This window comes from Primulina eburnea, chromosome 6 (genome assembly GCF_022965805.1).
Source record: "Primulina eburnea isolate SZY01 chromosome 6, ASM2296580v1, whole genome shotgun sequence".
NCBI lineage: Eukaryota > Viridiplantae > Streptophyta > Magnoliopsida > Lamiales > Gesneriaceae > Primulina > Primulina eburnea.
Window position 1 is genome coordinate 34,310,865 of NC_133106.1, and position 20,418 is coordinate 34,331,282.

At 35.4% G+C, this 20,418-nt stretch overlaps 1 protein-coding gene across 9 annotated transcripts; it reads right to left on the reverse strand.

The window, feature by feature from the left end:
- Positions 1-881: 881 nt before the first annotated feature.
- Positions 882-20,174, reverse strand: LOC140834581 (protein unc-13 homolog). Of its 9 annotated transcripts, none has more exons than XM_073199581.1 (26): positions 19,855-20,174; positions 19,192-19,256; positions 17,374-17,641; positions 16,358-16,424; positions 15,984-16,134; positions 14,873-15,040; positions 13,957-14,049; positions 13,655-13,864; positions 13,477-13,578; positions 12,885-13,115; positions 12,698-12,778; positions 12,206-12,295; positions 11,945-12,130; positions 11,693-11,851; positions 10,577-10,669; positions 10,216-10,287; positions 8,157-8,274; positions 7,337-7,506; positions 6,469-6,553; positions 6,017-6,148; positions 4,642-4,748; positions 4,042-4,119; positions 3,867-3,962; positions 3,021-3,116; positions 2,743-2,926; positions 882-1,514 (listed from the first exon to the last, which is right to left on the reverse strand). In XM_073199581.1, the coding sequence occupies exons 1-26, from the start codon at positions 20,033-20,035 to the stop codon at positions 1,339-1,341; spliced, it is 3,459 nt and encodes a 1,152-aa protein (XP_073055682.1). In that variant the 5' UTR covers positions 20,036-20,174; the 3' UTR covers positions 882-1,338. The 9 variants fall into 9 exon arrangements, with proteins under 9 accessions (XP_073055682.1, XP_073055678.1, XP_073055677.1 ...); XM_073199577.1 differs by having other exon boundaries at positions 12,206-12,292; positions 17,374-17,650; XM_073199576.1 differs by having other exon boundaries at positions 17,374-17,650.
- Positions 20,175-20,418: the final 244 nt, after the last annotated feature.

The following is a 20,418-nucleotide window of genomic DNA, read 5'->3' on the forward strand; positions in this document are numbered from 1 at the left end:
ACATATTCAAATCTGAGTACAAAAAATTTAGAACTCGCGTAATCATTTTGTGTCCATCAGCTTAAAACAAGTGGGGCTTGGTCGGGCTAGTTCCTCCATATTTTAGTCATACAGATTACAGAATAAGGACGGCCTTCGAAATAAAGATGATAAAATGATTACACAAAAAGCACCAAATACTTTGAGAAACCAATTTCCAGAGGCTCGATTTATTGTGGTTTGTCGTACAATAATTCATTTCGAACACGTCCTATAACCTATTGCGTGTAAGACGAAGATGGGACGCATTTTCCTCGAAAGAATGAATTGAATTTGGGCTCAAACTGAAGTTTTGACTTTTACGGTGCACAGTGAATTCAAATGCATTTGTATTGTTTAGATAATTCGGGAAATCAAATCAATCTCCTGCAAATATTCAATTCTAATGAAAATGTTTTTTTTTTCCATTATATATATATATATATATATATATATATATATATATATATAAGTAAGAATATTATGGTATTAAATAACGTATAAATATAAATATAGTTGAATTCGAGCATTTGAGCTGAAGACATAAATTTCTAATATCAATTCAACATTGAGCTTGAATTGAACCACATCGCATCATAATCATGTAAATCTCAGTTTCAATATAGTTTTTATTGACTGCATCGACGTTCATTTTTATTGTATATGATTAAAATTAACGACTAATTATCACTAATGTGGAATAAGTCCAAAAACATCGAACAAAATCTACAACAATCCATATTCAGTTCATCTCTACATCAATCAATATGGTGAAAATGGGCTTTAAAATATTGAAAAAATATTGAAAATGTAGGCCATCGTCAGAGAAATATGAAGGAAGAAAATTCTTTTGCAGCCACCAATTCTCAATCAAGGACACCAACTATAATTGAATACTATATGAATAATGAAGCCTTTATCTAATATTTTTCCTCAATGAGCTGCTAGAGGTGCGAGAAATGTTAGACAGCGTCAGAGACAAATGAGGATGTAATCAATGGCCTAAGAAATGACAAATCACAGTGATTTTACAACTTGAAAATAAATTAATCGTTCAATGTTACAATAATTCTGGACGAAAAGACAATAGCAATCCTACATGAAACATTGCCTCGAAAATTTCCAAATGCCACCTGCATGCGCATGCCCAAGTGTTGAATTGAACTCTTGTTTCATCTCAAAAACATCACAGACAACTCCCTGCACTGATTAGCACTTGAGAAAACTGATCGGTAGAGTTTTTTGCATGCCACACGGTTTTAGCTCAAGATGACTGGTGGGCGCCAACACTGTTTTTTTCTTAATGTGCTTGATTTTATGCTATTTTGACCATGTCACATGCTTTATGTCCCACGTTGCTTCTTGGAGTTTCTTCTTCATAAATTTGAAGCTGCTCTGACTTTTATCTGACCATCGAAAGGATGCACTTCGCTTCACAATATCTGCCAATAAAGGAGAATGGAAACTGGAATCCTCTGATGAAGTTTCGCCATAATCTGTATTTAATTCATTAAATTAGTGATTTTCTAGTTAAGAGGATGAATGGTTCGGAAGCTTTGCACCAGCTCCATGAGGCAAGTACAGGAGACAGGCCTAGTTTCCTAAATATCAAGGAAGTAAAGCAGATAAAGGAAATCGGTTCTAAATATACATTAAAAGGACATCAAATGGGAAAGATAAGGACCCAGGATGAACATCACAATCACCAAAAGATAACAAGAAGACCTATTAAAATACAAAATTTACAGGAAACCCACATTGTTAATTTCCTATAATCCAATACTTGCGTACTGTATTAGATGTTTACAAGAAGATTTTGCACATTTGTGTGGAGATAGTTTTCTAAAAAGCTCTGATGCATATTATATTTTGACTTTCATGTGACCTCCATGAGAATGGTATGTGCCTCTATCCACCAACCGACCTTGGTTTCTCCCCCTTCAAAATTTTAGGTCCAAATTTCAGTTTAATATGTCGAAAAATGCAATTAAGTATTAATATATTTGCCATCCTCATACCAACTTTATTTGTTTGATTATTCCTTGTCAATAGTGAAAAAAGGCTGTTCACCAAGTAGCTGCAGTTATAGTCGAATGAAACACATTAAAGGCTACAAAAAGTTTGTGGTAGCTAGACCTTGTGACCCCAAGCATCGGTTAAGAGAGAGAGAGAGAGAGGAACAGATACTAGTAAAGATCCCACACAACTTCCCACAGGGAAAAAAAAAAAAAGAGCATTCAGTCCCTACATGCTCAAATCACCATGAACTGGAGAGTAGCTGTAATCCAGTGGTTTTCGTAGAAGAGAACTAAACATATGATGTAAGCAAAACTGTACATGGCAGGAAAACAAATTAAACAAGTGGAAGCTTAAAAGATTGTCACTATGTATCACATCACATTTGTCCTCCTATAGTAGGTACTTTTAAAATTAAAAGAAACAAGGTTGGTGCAAAAACTAGCAGTTTTTTACAACAAGAACTTGGGAGGAGATCCAGGTTTCCAATTCCTTGGCTTCTCGTTCAAAGGATACAATAAAAAAACTCTTCAGGTTTGTTACTGATTAGAGAACAAGATTACAGCAGTAGCTCAACACTATGTAACAACCAACACATTTTATAGAATAGAAACAATGACAGCGACAAGAATGCAAAATGCAAGTTAAATTTATTGGCTCGACCACAAGGAGACATAACAATTTATGATCAAAGAAATGAATATTTACCAGAAGACGGAGGAAGCTGATAATGTCTCTTTAAGAACTTTGAGGCTTCCCTATCTTTCTTGTGGCATAATACCCGTATTAATGTTTCGGCATCTCCCAAGTATCGCTGAGCATATCTAGGACTGGTGGTATCTACTGAAATGTGTTCACTAGATTCCATCAGCATCTGGATCACGGATTGAGTCTGCAACAAATTTTAGGAATCGGATAAAATGAAAAGGATCGAGAAAACTGATATATCCGAGGTCGTAAAATACTGAAAGCATGGACATTCAAACCTGAAGAGAGAAAAGGCTTAGAATCTGATGGACAAACTTTGATTCCTCCTCAATTAATGAACGAGGAAGCCCTTCTCCATTGGCAACAAACAAGTCCTAGAAAATATATAAGAATATATTATTTGTTTAAAGCACAAGCAAACATAAAACCATATGCAGAAGTTAGCACCCCTCAATAAATCCTAAGTTTTCATCATATGCAAACCTTTGCTGAAATTGAAGGCTGTCACAGGAAAAAAAATCAGTATCTTAAAGCAGCAGAGTAGGTTGTCGTGTCAGGAAATCTAATGAAAAAAATTGATCGACTTAACATGCACCAGAATTCTTTCTGACCACAGACTACAGATTATTTCGCCTTGTAAGGCAACAAAAATTTGAACCATTGAGGTCTTGGTTTTGCACATTTTAGAGGAGAAGAGTGCTGGAAAAGTGGCACCACGTGACTGGTTCTAGTTCAAAATTCTTGAAGAAGGATTGAGAATGTAAATCGCTATCCAAAATTTTTCAACATCACCGGTCCAGTCCTATAAAACCTCTTAACATGGTAGATGATAACCAGTCTCACGGAAGGAGCAGTTTGCTGTATAACGAGAGTAAATGGTCTATGTTATTCAGACCATACTGACAGGTGACAAGCCAAAAAGATAACAATAAGTCAAAAAAACAGAGAATAAACTGAGTTTCATAGCTTGACTTCAATAAAAATATTCTACCATGGCGCAAATCACCCTTTGTGGAACTCCAAAGTATTACTGGTGTACATGCATGACATTCAAAAAGGAATACTACACCAAACAAAACAAGTATGCATTATTGACAACCCTTGGATTATATCACTTGACTTACTTCAAACACACTAAGATCTTCTTCAATCATTGAAATATCTGTGTCAGAAAATGCACGTGACGGACCCCCGTCAAGTAACAACCATACAAATCCTTCCTGTGCAATAACACAAAAAATCATAGCCAAACAAAAGCAATGAGTCGATGCCGCACACAGAATGAACATAAAATCATACCAGTGATGCCTTATAAATGCTGGAGACCACAAGGTCTCTGATTGTTTCGTCAATCAATCGACATACATTATTGAGGGCCTACAAACATGTCACTCATATTAAAGAAGCACACTAAACCATCAATCAAATATGTAACCACTTGCAGTTTTAGAAATATAGAGCCCCTGCACGGATTTGGAGGTCGGAACTAGTTGAAGGGTAATATAGAACAAGAAGTAAACAGCAATAACATGCTAACGAGGATATAGGTCTCAAAATTCAACGATTGACTTTCAGATTCATAGTTGTTAATAGCACACGACTGAGGGGCCGGGGTCAACAAAATGATCACAAAATTTAAGTACGACCCTTTTGGAAATGAGCCATACGCGTTTGGGAATTCTTGAATTGGTTTGTAATTTGTATCCATCAATGTCTATCCTGTTGCTATGTGTGTATGATGTATGCGTGCCTGTGTGAGTACACATATATTATAGCACACCTGATTGCCTCTGTATGAGCAAAATATTCGTGCCTTTGTGTGGGCACATTCACATGCTCATGAAAGTGTCAGCAAAGAAAAGGATAATGCAGGAGAAAATAGATGGCTCAATATCTTACACTATCAAATTGAGGAAGTAAATCATCCAAGCGGTTGCCTTCAACACCACCATGATACAAATTAAACAGAAAAGAATCCCTCATATCCCAGAACACAATTTTGGCTCCTGGACATCCAATAAAACATAGGTGAGTTGCTTAGGTTCAATTATAAGAGTAATCATGTAATGTTGAACAATTGGAAAACCTCCATACCAATGTCATGATATTATTTTGTAAAAATTCAATCATTGAGATCAAATCTGAATGCCAAAGAACATGTTTTACAAGCTAAAAAATGCTAAAACCTGTGCAATAAGGTAAATCAATTATCATAATAATATGCCAGAGAGTTTGACCATGTAAGATGTAGTTATGGGCTTGGACTAAGGGAGTTCTAAAGGGATGGATCATAAAAATGCTATAGAAAATAGTCCAAACAATTCAAAACCTCCTATATTAATCGTTTACACTATGAGAATCTTGAAAGAGGAGAGATAAAACACATTGCACGTGGGGTGAATAACATAAGGGGGGGAATTAATTATTATCATCAGAAAAATGATTTCCCCAGTAGATTTGCTATCAGGGATATTTTCAACTCCAAGGGCATTTTTTTGTTGAAAGAAAGGTCATTGTCTTGTAATCTTCCATACTGTTTATTGACTGTAACTTTGTTGCCAGAGGTTTTATACGTCGTAAATGGTTACTGTTTTCACTTGTGGATTGTGACTTAAGCTGTACCGGATGATAGCTTAACTAACAAGCAAAGGTGGAACTTACTTCCACGGGTGGACTTCATTTGGAAAAACAATATTCAGGGGTCAGGTGATGGGGATTGATAAGAGTATGAGAGTAAGCCAAACTAAAAGCAAAGCACACGCCAAGACACATTGGGTTGGATGGCACGGGCCACCTTCGAAAGGAGTGGTGATTGTTTGTGACACCCCCTCCCCTCCAATCCCAAAAAAAAACAAAAGGAGCATATCCGACTTCTAAGCCCGTAAAAGTCAAATCATGATTAGACTTGCTGGAGCAACAACTCGTACTATTTCCTAAAGCAGAACAATACGGTTTCCCCTGTGAGGACACTATTTCCTAAAGCAGAACAATGTGGTCTCTCCTGTGAGGACCTTAATCTCTTTCTCTAGAATGAGAAAGCATAAGTTTGGGAACATCTGTGTATGTTTATTTTATTAATCTTTACAGGCTTCCGGTTGTATAAAGAATAGAAACATTGAATGCTTGTAAGCTTTTCCGTCAGAGCATACGTCTAAATTAACCATAGAATGCAAAATATTAACTTAAAAAGAAACAAAAAGTTGTTATCATTCATCAGCAAGAGATAACAAAGCTGGTAGAATGGACCTAAATAGTGAATAATTCACTGACTTACCAAGGAAGTCACAAGTCCTTTTAATAGCATGCCCAGCCGAATCCCTGATGCAATCCAGGGTGGCAACAAAAAGCTCCGTAACTGATTCATCATTCAAATCGACAGAAGTCCCCAAAGTCCCAGGGGTCATCTCTGCGGCAGAACAAAGTGGATGAAGCATGAATCAAAGTCAAGTTAAACTGACACAGAATGTCATGGATCATAGTTGATCCAATTTTTTATAGGTTTTGGAAGTTCAGCAGTGATGTGGGATCAAGGATAATAACAAATTCCAGGCATAAAAAAGAATTTCAGCATCAGTAGAGGTCCTAATATCTCAAATGTAGGCAGGATTTCAGGCATGCGGTATACTGCATTTGATTGGCGTGAAAGGTCAGGAAATGACCTCACATGTTAAGCAAGAGTAACAGCAGTATATTCGAGTCATATGCTTGCAATACATAAGAACTTACGACATCCATATAAACGGCATGGTATGATAGCTTCCCACGACTTCCTAATGCCATCTTCAAGTACTGTGATCTGTTTCTGAATATACTGCAAAAAAGTTAAAAAGGCATATGAGGAACTTAGTGAATTGGAAATCTTCATTATAGTAATTGTGACGACCGCAAATAAAGTGTATAAATTTCAATAAAGTTTTGGTGTTCTGGACCGTCTGCTTTTCTGAGTCTGTGATTCATCTCTAAGTCAAAGAATATCACCACAAACTTCTTGCTCATGTCAGGTTTTTCGGTTCAGGTAACAAATATCAACTTGAAGGAACAAGGATCATTTCTGAAAGCCAAAGGTCCGACTCTTAAAAGGGTGATTCTACCTAAGTAAAATTTGTCCTACGATCACCACTAACCTTATGATGATTCCCATGTTTCAAAATTAAGATTTGATACATGAAAATGATGTGCGTGTGTTGTAAATTTAGAAGAATATACTTTTATAAAAAAAATCCAGAGAACTTTAGTTTTCCGACCAGATATACCCATCATTTCAGTTGGTTCAACGAGTGCTAATTGAAAGATTTTCTTTGAATCTACTATTGCGGATCAACTTTTGTCTACACGGACCTATCCCTCACTATAAAGCTCAAAATAAATATAAAAGATCTGTAATAGATTCTCAAATTAGAAGAATGTCAAATGAGGTACAACTTAGCCTATTGATATTCAGTAGAGCAACACTTGACACAACTATTGAATCCATACACATTGTCAGAGTGATCACAAGTAGCTAAAGTATTATCCTTTTCAACTAGATCATAAAGTGATATTGTCATGTATACTTGGATGTATAATGTTTGCGAACAAATAAATGTACACTCACTCGATAAGTGTTCAATCTGATGCATAGCTTGGAAGTTGCCAATATATCCAACTGTTTATGTACTTCATCATCTAGAATCGAATGCTCTACAACCTTTTTCTTGACAATAGGAAATGCCGCTTCCTTGTAGCGTGTCAAAGGGGTAGAAGGATAAAAAAATTTCTTCTCAACTGCACTAGCGAAATGAAAGCTGATTGTCATCACACTCCTAGCAGCATCCGGAATTAGAGTGTAAAAAAGAAATTACCATGCGTATTCAAAAGTACATAAACTACTTTCAAATATAAGTAAAGCACAAATGAAAAAGATTTTATCCATTCATATGACAATAAAGTACGACTAAGTACTTCTATGGGAATTTACTCTTACGTTGTGACAATAAAATATGCAAGTTTGACTTCTTATAAACAAAAGGTCGGTGATAGTCAACATTCGTCCAAGCCAGCAGGGCTGTTGTAAAGGTTCTAAATAACTTTAGCACATTTGGAATAAATAGTCTTCTGAAGAAAATCAATTCATCTTTTCACTAAAAAACCCAAACCAATTTTAGATTCAGTCAAAAGATATTCCAAGACACACCTAACATCCAAGAGCTATGTCATGATAATATATTCTTCAGGCAAGTAAAAAATGACAAAAAAAGAGAGAAAAAAAGAAAAAAAAGCAGAGGGTTCTCTGGCCCGACAACGCAGCACGCGCAAAAACAGTATCATTCCTGCCTAAAAATGCTGCAAGGGCAAAAATAGGAAAAACTTGTGCAATACCGGTTATGAGACAGTAGCCCTCAAAAGGAAGCAAATATCAAGCTGTCACGACTTACCTAACTGGATGGACATTTTTGACAAATAGGCATCCAAGCTGTGAAAAATTACGGACAATAGAGCTTGCAAATGTGTGATGTCCATTGGAAGGCTAAACTCAAAAAATTGATCCACGGTCTGCAAGCAAAACTTTGGTATAATATCTCCCAAACAACAGTAAGAAAATTCTAAAGCACGATGTCACTAATAGCAAGACATATATTAGCTAAGAAGATAGTAAAAACCTCATTGCCAAGAAACAAGAGCCTGTAAACAAATCTTATCCACATCTGATAAATCTTTTTGGCCACTAAGAAGAATAATAGAAGAAACAATGTCTAAATAATTCACGCACAAATGCATCCCACAAGTTCAACCAAAATGGACATCAGATTGCAAGCTCTGCTAACCATACTTTGTGAAAGAAAATTTCTCTTTTCCATAAAGAAAAAGGTTGATCTGGCTAGTTAGTACTTAGGTTATGATTAGGATGAAGGAAAAAACTGTAGACAGATGCCGTTCATTAGATTTTGTGAAAAAGCAGGGCTCTGAGCTATTGATAATGACTTAAGACCTTGTGGATGGTAATGATATAAGAAAATACATAAAAATTAAGATTTCGTAACTACAGTAAGTTTTATTGGTCCGTTGCAGGGTAGTGCAGGAATAAAGCACATATAAAGCAGAAAGTAACAGAAGTTATCCCGAATTTCATAACACGTCCGTGTGCTCGTCGAGGATGTTCACGTGATCTCTGATTATCTTAGAGTGCCTTCTTCTGCAGCATTCAACATCTCATCATTTTTTATGAGAGCTTCTAATTCCTACAGGAGTTCCTCTTTTTGAAATAAAGATTATGTAAGTCACGTAACAATTGTAGAACCAAATAAGGTACATATTTGGGATGCCAGGCTTCTAGCTGTACATTAGGATATGGATTGGCCTCTTGGACAATTAAATTGAGGGATGTTTAGAAAAAGACAGTTGCAAATTTGGACAGAAATTCATAGCCTCCAATAAATACTAAATAGTGATGGTACAAACACTAGAGAGAAGTACACATTTTAAAACAGATGATGGGAGGTGATTTGGAGTTGGAGTTAAGATGAGAGGGGGTCGGTTCCAGTTCTGCGGTAGAGAAATGCAGAAAACACAGCAAGATAGAAATAAGCAAAAATTTAAAAAACTGAACGAAAAAACTCACACGTGATTTATATGATTTTCACTAGAAACACATAGTACACATGATAGTAAAATAATTCTAGGAGCTTCATATTGAAAACTAAGAAAAAAGAAGCAACAAATTTCAAATCTAAGATCTTTAAATTTTAATATAATCACGAGACAGGTAAGTTGAAACATAATTTAACATGCACAAAAGCAATGTAGCTCAAGTGTGAAAGCTTTCATTGAATATAATATAGGACACTTGCTGAACAGAGTAAAGTACTACTAGAATAATGGAGTTACGCAAAATAAGAAACTGTGGTGAGTGTAATCAGCCAAAGACAGTTGTGTTGAACCAAAGACCACACATAGCTTTTGTAGAACCCATCTTTTTATTTAAGATTTTTAAATGATTATTATTCCCAGCAACTGTAATGCCTTTTTCTCATGCAGCATTTAAGTTTCATCATGAAAGCAGGAAGGATGCAAAGTAATCCAAGGGAAAGCTAGACCTCGAGTGACGAAAGACGGGAGCCACTCTAGTGACCTTTTGAAAAGGTCCGTACCTACCAGTTATTACTGCCTAATGCCAAAACTGATTACAAAGCTGTTGAATAAGAAAATCGGCTGTTTACAATTACACCAAAACAAAAATCTCAACCTCTTACTGAAGATCAAGTTGATAGTAGATCAAGTTGATAGTAATAGAATATGATGCCTTGGAAGTCTTGTTTGACAATTGTCCAGATTTCATACAGTTAATTCGTAAACATACTTGAGCTAGTTGAAGGTTTCTCTACCCCGATAATGCAATTATTTGCAGTGAACTCAAAATAAGCAGGTTGTATTATATTCATCACCTACATCATGCATGATGATCAAAGTATAGAACGCATATGACAATAAAGATACCTCTTCTATGATCCTAAACACTTCAACTGCTGAAGCTGCTTGCTTTTGCTGCAATGACAAAGGTTCCCAGTCCTGAACGCACACAAGACATGAGCAATTAATCTTAGATCATCTATTCAATTTTCACATTCCCAGCAGAAATCAAAGGACGCCAACAACAATTGAGTAGCACAACAGCTCATCACGAGATCAAGATGATCAAAGAGCTCCACAAAAATACCATGAACATTTCAAAAGTATCATGCAACAGATTGCAGTACCCCATTATAACTCCTAACATATTACCATGTATCCCATTTAATTTACCATATCATGGTAAAGATAAGTTGCAGGCAACATCCAAAATAAAAATGAGACAGACCTCAAGCTCAAAAGCACGTGCAGTCCATTCCAGGATTCTTTCATGTTGTGCAACTATCCAGTCAAGAATGATTGGCCCAGAAATTTCAGCAATCTGGGAGGAAGAAAGAAGAATGACCAGAGATCATATCATCATTTGCTAGTTAGCAGGTACAAAGAAATGTGAAGAGATAAATGTCATGATCCCGAATTTTTTAAGTCCCTCAGCATCTTTGCATGGGAAATTGTAGCACCAAAAATTCTCAAATTTTGAACATGTTAAATATAGTAGCTAAAATAAGTGGTACTCAAACCACATTGCAGCTATTCTTTTACTTGTGATAATTTTTTTCAGGAAGGTAGATACTTGGTAAAGAAGGTGTGTTTTTTAAACTCAAGTCGATGTCCCACGGTCTACAGTTTCCAGCTAAAAACCTTTTTGTGGGAAATACTTAGAATCACACTCCCCAGAAGAGATACTATTTAGTTAGCATTCATACTAGAAACAGATGCCGAAGATCTTATTATATCATAAAGCAGCCAATTAATTAAGCTGATGGAATATTGTATCAGAATACAAAAGAACTATATTTAATGTTCAATGATTAATAAAAACTGATTAGAAAGAACAGAAAAGATTAAATGTCTGCCAGAATCATGGAGTAAACACGTATTGACCAAGGGAGATGGGGAAGTGAAGTTCCCACTCTTCTGATCTAGCAAACAATCCATCTCATTCCAGGTAAGGGCGGTTGCTATGCATATACTCATTATGTAGGCACCATCCACGCACCAAAACAAGGCTATACTCATCCAAGCCTAAAAACCAGAAACAACAGAACTAGAAAAATACATCTCCCTACCTTTATCAACATCATCAATTACTAACACTAAAAAATTGCAGGTTAGTGCACCCAATTTGGAAACAAGGCAGTGCAAACGAAAATAAACCAATCGATTTGTGCAATCATATTGGATTTTTCACAGAGCAATTTTTTTCAAAAATACAAAATAGCAAAACCAGAACTGATTATTCTTGCTCTTAGGTAAAGAGTAACCATAGCAACCACTAACAATCCGTGCAAAGAATAATATAGTGTATTATTATCATTGTCAGTCCCTAATCAAAGACACAGACCGGAAAATAGTCAAATGCTGGCTCGTTGGCAGAGGGTGACTTAGTTTCGTTACAAACAGAAGTATGGAGTTTAGTAAGACAAGCCTCCAATGCAACAGCAGCGGAAAGCACCTTCCTTACATCCATGGTAAGGCATGTTACATCCTGGAGAAATGGTTTCTGCAGAGAAGGAAAAAAGAACTCAGGTCACTGCATAATTGCAACCGAAAAATATAAAGAGAAGGCATATAATAATTATTAGTATAATCAGACCAGTCTTTCACCATAAAACTGGTGCAACTTTTTGGCTGAGATCATAGCACATTCACGATACCATTGACTTAGAACTGGGGAAAATATAGAGAGATCCTCCTCAACGATGAGGTTCAACTCATTTGCAAGTGTAACTAGTGGATGAATCGTATCTTTTATATACCCAGAAGAAGGAGAATAAGTAACCTGTGACCACAAATCCACTTTGTTATGATTACAATCACAGAAGTTAATAATGGCCAAGTACAACACGAAGCTTACTCTCCTGCATGCAGCATCCAAAGACTTCTCGACATATCCTCTGATCTTTCCAGTAACAAGCTCACTAGAAGTGCCAGCCCCGGTAAACTGCTAGCATTGAAAAAAAATTGGTTAATAGAAATAGCTACTCAAAGCAATATTGTAGAAACCATCCAGAAACTACAAAAAAGATGGTGATCCCAAAATAAATTGCAAGCATTGGAAAAAAATTGGTCAACTGCAGACAAATTTTCTAGTATTCAAAAGAAGAATACAGTACCCTTAGCGAATTGCTACCCAAAATAAAATTGTAGAAACCATCCAAAAAGTACAAAGAAGATGGTGATCTGAAAAAAATGGGTCCCAAAAATGATGACCTGGCACAATTTAACTTTCACTTACCAACATCAGACCGGACACAATTTATTTAACTTTCACTAACCAACATCAGACAAAGTAGACTGCTAACCCATAAGGAAAAAAATTCGAAATGGACCAATGCAAAATTGCTACCTCGGAATTTATATGCGGAACGAAATCTTCATTGCCTGCAGATAACGCCATGGTTACCACCCTCTCAAAAAATAGTTTTTTCTGCATATTAAAGGACCCTTTCAGTAAATTATCTTCGCAAATCACCACAACACCACAAGATGAGAAAACAAATATTTGCCACTTTAAGTTACAAATGGTAGACAACCTTACTAAAATGCAGATGATAATCCTGCAATTTACTGTCACACCATGAGCTAATTGATAGAAAGATGGATTGCATCAAACTCAATCTCATTTCATGTCCGTTACTGAAAGTAAAGCTTGTCAAACTATTTGTGTAAGCCACTTCTCTGTCATCACACATTTCAGCAGATAAAACTTTATCAACTTCACAAAGTGAATAGTCCAAAAGTGCCATGTCTTCGGTTGCAACGAACTTCCATTAAGAAGAAATGCAAGAGAAGTTTTGTCAGCATTTTAGACTACAATGACATGATGACCAAAACTTTAAGAATCAAGAAAGAAAAAATAATAAGTTAAGTAAGATCACATGAAAATACATTAAAAAATGACATGAAATCAACGCACACAAATCTCAAATATGAGGATGCCCTGCAGTACAACGCTATAAAACTAAAATCAGTTCTATAGAACAATACCAAAAACAAGCTTCCAAGCTAATGTAAAAAAATGCTTTCAGGCAGCCCATAAAAATCTGGCGCGTGCTTGAACAATTGCATGTGTAAGAAAGCAGCTGACATATGATTATAGATAAAGCTACTTCACACTGTGAATACCTGTTGAAAAAGCACCCATGCAAACAATGCATGATGCAGTTTTTGAGTGATGCCCAACATTGACCAAGTCAACTTTGTCAACTCTAAAATTTCCTCTGATTCCTGATATAAAAAAATCTCAAATAAAATCATCAACACACCTTTTTTTTGGAATAAATAATAAAAGAAATTGCTGAACCTCTATTATTTGGCTGTCTTCCAGGATGTCAAATACACTGCAGAGAATCTTCTCATAGAGCCTGATATTTAAATGATAACCAGTTGTCCAATAATATGTCTCCCCTTCAATACCAAAACGCCCAGGCATGGATGACAATGCCAATGCAACTTGACGAATAACTAAAAGAAAGTCACTCCGTTCTGATGGAGACATCTTAAGATCCCATTCCTAAGAAGAAAAGATGAAAATTGTAAAAGTGGAAAACTGATGACACTATTGAAAAATAAGGAAAGGAAAAAGAAATCATAAGATAGAAATACCTCTGGATTTCTAATTTTTGCAAGTGAAGCTCCAATCATCTGTTTCCTGTTCTTATTATGATCAGAAGAAAGTAGTTCTTCAAGAACATTTGCCTATTTTAAATGTGTTTAGAGTTAGAACAACTAAACAAAAATCTCAATCACAAGGAAATTCTGATTAGAAGCCGCAGATAACACATGGAAAGGATGATGAGATATGAGAATAGATTGAGCATATATATGAGATAAACTGCAATGAAATATCTTACACCTTTGCTTCAATATAGACAAACATACATATGGAAACACATACATCTGAAAAGACAAACATCAACTTAAACATAATTTCCTTTCATGACAATCATCCATCAAGTGAAGACAAGGTATATGGATCATCTCTCTGACAGCGGAATCAGAGTTGCACTATGCAGACCCTTGTCGATAACACATTGTACTGTCTTGATCTCCTGTCTCCTGTATCTTAAAGATAGTCTATCCTTTACTGTCAATGGGCTCATTTCAACTCCGCACAACATTTCATCGTACAGCTTATAGCTCATAAGAAAATGAATCCAGCAGAATCAGATCCATACTCGAATGTAACCAACCCATGATTTAACTAAGGGTGAGAATCTAAATTCTCATGCTTAAATTCAGAAGGGAAGGTTCATTGCCAGGCAACAAAAATGAATCATTAGCGTAAAAGTATAGTAATTGTACTTAACTAAAAGGTAATTACAGGTGATTAAATTGTAGCAGCAAGAGAATGGTGCAAGAAGATAAGATAATATTTATGATAACGAGAAAATTACTTGTCTGTTCTTCCAGTGGATGTACGATTTCTCACTGGGAAAATCAGTTCTTAAGATTATAAATTTTAGCAGCAAGAGAATGGTGCAAGAAGATAAGATAATATTTATGATAACAAGAAAATTACTTGTCTGTTCTTCCAGTGGATGTACGATTTCTCACTTGGAAAATCAGTTCTTAAGATTCCAGTCAAAAGCGCCAATGACAGTTGTGGAACATCAACATCTCCACAAGGTTTACTGGAAGCAAACTGTGTCAACCTACGCCTAATAAGTGTATCCGTTGCCTCTGAGATCTAGTGCAGAAGATGGTTTAAGTTACTTTTTTGGCGTGGCAATAGGACATTACATTTACCTAACATAAGAGGCCATGTCAAGTAAAGAGATTTTAACTAGTAAGTTGCAAAGCACACAAAATAAGAATAACAATAGACACAACAAAAATATTAAGTCGAAAAATTAGGATGTTAAGAGGTCTGCAAATTGGTAATACCAACTCAAACAAGAAATGGTATTTCATTCTTTTACTTCCGTCAACGAATGAAATTTCTGGAAAAGGAATTAAAGATTTGATTGTATAGCGACCCATGCCTCAATAGATACAATAAAACAAGATGCTTGATGATATGTTCCCGGGCATGCAATTTAAGAGTAGGTACGAGCCTTGTTACTTTCAAGTTTTTACTAGGCTAAACAGGATTTGGTCAAAGGACGTCCAGGCATAATTTAGGTTCAACTATAAAATAGTGAAGATTCCATGGGTATTCAGGCAGGAGAAATCCAATAACAAACTTATCAGTTCCCCATGAGTCTCTGAAGGGGGCCAATAAGAGATGGCTTGGGTAAATAAAAAGCTTCAATTCAAAGATCTCCTGGTGATAAGATTAAGAATCTTAGATGACATACAAGGACGACAAAGTGCTTCCTATGCGTACAAAAATGTTCATCATAGAGCAAAACATTAGGTGTTCTTACAATAAAAATGCTATCATAAACTTGTATAAAATCTCACATGAAACTTTGATTGTTCAACATTTACATATTGGTCTTCCCACTTTAGTAATGTCACAAAATTTAAGTAAAGCGATATATTCAAGTTTTATCCTCCTTGTATAAGGTATATAAGAACCATGTTGTAAAGCATAGGACACGCAATCAGCTCAATACATCAAAGATATTCATCTGAAAAACATGATAAATAAATTTAAAATTTCGTAAATAATGCATTGCATAACCTGCCTGCATTTGCATGCGAATAGTTTCATGGATCTTCAAATTTCTATCTGGAGATTCATGCTCTACATGTCGTTTCTCTCTTCGATTATTCAAGACACCCAGAAATCTAGCACTTCTTTCTCTCTTTTTTGCCTCAGTTGAATAAATTTCAACCCTATGTATCCAAAAGGAAAAGAGAACAAGAGCCATAATTCATAAGATTACCCTAAAATTAACACTTAGCTGGAGTAGTAGACCGGAATGATTGAAAGATCTTATCGATGAAATTATTAAAACACAATAGCAGAAGATGGAGAGAGAGAGAGAGAGAGAGAGAGAGAGAGAGAGAGAGAGAGAGAGAGAGAGAGAGAGAGAGAGAGAGGGTAGAAGAAGATTACCGAGAGAACATCATACATGCGAGAAACACTTCATAAGCAGATTCCCGCAAGTCATCATCCGAAAACCCTTCAGAAAACCTAAACCTATGTATCAGTTTGCTCAAAAATTGAAACATAACAAAAGATCACTAGAAATATTAATAAGCTAAAGAAACAATAGACCTTTCATCTAAGAGGGTTTCAGCAAACGACGATTATTCGGCCAGTCGACTGGATATAACCAGTTTATAACACAATGACAAGTTAGTCAATAAGGAGTCTACAAATTAGTTTTATCCATATAATAGTTCGGATAGACTGAATGAGGAACAGAAGTGGTATTATATTATTTGGTTCTTGCATATGAAATATTATTTTACACAATTCATCAAACACGCCTTTTTTTTTTTTTGAACAACACCATAAAACAATAGGGAATATAAAGTTCTGTTATTCGAAAATTTGATATCTATGGTTTTTCCATTATTTAGACTATAATTGATGTTGTACAGAGACTCAAAGAGGCGACTTTTCAACCCCAGGCCAAAGAGTGTGCTACATATACTCACAAAAATTCTTGTTTTGGAGCTCGGGAAACTCATAAAAGATTTTAAAATCAGATGTTTCACGTGATGTAGGTGTCATTTATGAAAACATGTAAAAACAATTGCACATATATATCATGACTAGAGCACTTTACATGTATACAAGTAGATCGATTTCGATCATTTATCAACAGTGTGTAATTGGATGTAATCATACTTAATTATACGATAGAAATTATGTCTAGCACATACACTTGCATCTACTAAAATTCTACGTATATCATATGTGACAAATTAATATGAATCATATAATCTTTATTACGTGTTTTAAAATCAATTTTATAGATATATGGTACTGAATATAAGGCACTCGCATGTCAGGGTATATAATGAATTCCATTGATATGTGGAAAACAATCTTCCTCATCAAACTATCAAATTATACCATGACGAATAATAATAATAATAATATCAGATAAGGAATGAGTATACCTGTCTTTAGAGTTGGTAAAACTGCTGAAAGAACAGTAGTATTACCCATACAATTTAAATCTGGAACTGTAGTTTCTTGGCAGTTCTTCCTAGTTTCCTGGAATAACGAAGGTGATTTTTTGCCAGCTGGATAATTAGTTTCAGACTTCCTTAATTCAACAAAATCTGCATGGTTCATGGGCATTGGCGGGGGCATACGAAAAGGTGGAGATCCCATTGAGTTTGGATCTGAATGAAGGTAATAAACATCTCCAGATCGTAAATGCATCTGCAGAAACTACTAGAATTGATTTTTTTCCTCAAAATTTTAACTAAGGAAGAAACTCAAATAAGACTAATTCAAATCAAAAAGAACATCAAAGTTAATGCACAAAATTTCAAGAATAGCAAATGATAGACTGCTTTCTGAATAAAACAAAGTTCAATGCACTAAGGAATGCCTTTCAGAAGCACAGTTTCATATTTGAAAATTTGTGTGGTAGTAAAATCAATAAAATTGCCTGAAGAGCGATAATTGCATTTGCAGAATGCATGGCAATAGCTTCGCAAACAAAGAGAGGTATAGAGAGCTATCATAGTTCTGGATAAAGACTACTCCATGATTGTTGAACGTCTTTTAATATGAAGAAGATAGGACAAACCTTTCAACCAAGTGGACGCCTTCCGCCGGTCTACTTTTAAGGGGTAAAAGAATTCCCTCTTTCCTTTCACACCTTGACTTCAAATTATGTAAAATTTTCTTTCTCAGGAAAGAAAAGAAATTTCAGTGTCTACTGATTTCCTACTTTTTTGTATGAAGCTTTCAAATTACTGTGCTGCGCTTCTCAAGTGGGAAAATAGTTGAAGACAACTTAAATGAGATTTAGTTTGAAATATTTTTTCAGAAAAAAAAACTGTCGTAAAACTCCCAACATATTCCATCAAAAGTTTTTTCTTCAATAACAAAAGGATTCACACAATTCAGTATGTGGGAACATTAGCTCAGTTAAGTACTAAAAAACCTGATTGAAATTGGCACAAAATGAATCCACCGGGTCCTTCAAAAATAGCATATCTCAACATTATTACCTTAAACTGTAATTGTTCACTCGGTATTAATACAACTACAATTTGAATTAAATTAGCGACCAGAAAATTCAATTTTTTAAGTTAATACTAAGGAAGATCAAATGTATCGTGCAGTCTGATACATGATTTTCCCCCTTTCATAACTAAACAAGTGTGCAATCTTCACTTGGGGAGACAACCACCTAAATTTTTCACGTGCATGTACAAAAAATCAAGAAATTATCTCTATATCATACTTCAAGAAGTATAAAAAAGATATTCAACGTGCTCCCCCATGCAAAACACGTGTTCTTTACTAGTATTGTTCGCTTTACTAGTATTGTAAAAGAACGGAGGTGAAATACTGAATTGTAGGTTCGTGATCTTATGCCATATATCATGTGTTTTCATCAGTGATACAAAAATGAACGTCGTCTGTAATCAATAATAAGTAAGTGACCAACAAATTTACTAAAATGTGTACAAACACCTCTTAACAAGGTACAAACTAACTTTCACACAACCAACATATAACAGGATTTAAAGATTAAAGCTACGACTTGAACTCTGTAGATGCAGAAAATGTTCAATACATGGTATGTCAAAAATTTCACGATTCAGCTTCTAAAAAAAACACGAAGAGGACTGTATTCATGCGTAATGTCTAATAAGGAGGAAAGAAATAGTAGAAAATACGATTTAACCAACCAAATGAAAAAAACGTCTATGTTCCACATCATAAAATGCACCCAAAAAAAGAACACTTCCTACCGTTATTGGTTGTGAAGACTCATCATAATATCTCTTCCTTGCTTGAGAAACATCCAGCACGCCACCTAATCAATCATAGTATTTACCATTTCATTACACCGAGAGCATCAGAAATACTGAAGAAATGAATTAGTAAGTAACAAATAAATCCATGCCCAAATATGAAGATACCACTGAAACACAGGTATAAGCATGCAGATACAGAATCCGAACACTCTTCGAGTAAGTTAGCAGCGGTTAAACTGGCCCATCATCTCAAAAAATTGTCGCGTCTAACAAAAAAGTATATGAATTAACGCTCAAGAAGAGTAAACCCAGCATTGTTTAACCCATTAAATTATTTTAAATTGTTAATCATTAAAAATAATAATACTCAAGAGTAAACTCTGTGTTACTTAACCCATTTTCATAATAAATTATGACTGAAGTAAAAGAAATAGTAATAACATCTTCGAGAAAGAAGAAACCCAGTATTATTAACATAAATGGAATGGTGACCAAAGTTTTCAAAAATATCTCTTTAAGAAACTGTATACATAGACTTGTTAAACCCAATTTCACATTCCAGTGACAGCACCTACTGTACACGAAACTAGTAGAAAATCATTTCTTGGTTTAAGAAAAAAAGTCTTCACATTTCTGGAGAAAAAAACACACAAATACCCGAATTAATGCACTCAAGCACATAATCAGTGCTGATAGAATCAAAATTAATGCTGGAAAAGGAGGTGGTGGGGCCCGCCGGAGTTCGGATTTCCTTGATCAGGCCAGATGATAGCACAAATTCAAGAAGCCTCCGTCGATCATCACGGTACTTGCGCAACGTGGGATTCGAAAATTCCATGGAAAGATGAAATCAACGCGTAAATAACACAGGAAAGAGCTCCAGGGCGTTAACAAAGGGAGAAAATGAGTAAAAAATGAGTGAGGAGAGAGCTTCGAGAAGCGCGAAAAAGTTGACGACGAGAAAGCCAAGAGCAAGACTCTTTCGTTTCTTTCTCAAACTTTTTGCGATTTTATTTTTGGGCCGGGCTTCCTGGCCCAAATATTTTCAAATTTTTGAATTTAAAATCTGACATTTTAATTTCTTGAAATCAAATAGAGTGAGTCTCACGTAAGACCGTCTCACGGATCATAATCTGTGAGACGGGTCAACCCTACCCATATTCACAATAAAAAGTAATACTCTTAGCATAAAAAGTGATACTTTTTCATGGGTGACCCAAA

Bases quoted from the DNA above. Each gene is read 5' to 3' on its own strand.
- LOC140834581 (XM_073199572.1), bottom strand. From the start codon at position 20,035: ATGGAATTTTCGAATCCCACGTTGCGCAAGTACCGTGATGATCGACGG. The intron at 19,257-19,854 runs GTATTTGTGTGT...ATGATTGATTAG, and splicing joins GCTTGAGTGCATTAATTCGG to GTGGCGTGCTGGATGTTTCT. The intron at 4,749-6,016 runs GTAAGTCAGTGA...TTGGATGTCCAG, and splicing joins AAGGACTTGTGACTTCCTTG to GAGCCAAAATTGTGTTCTGG.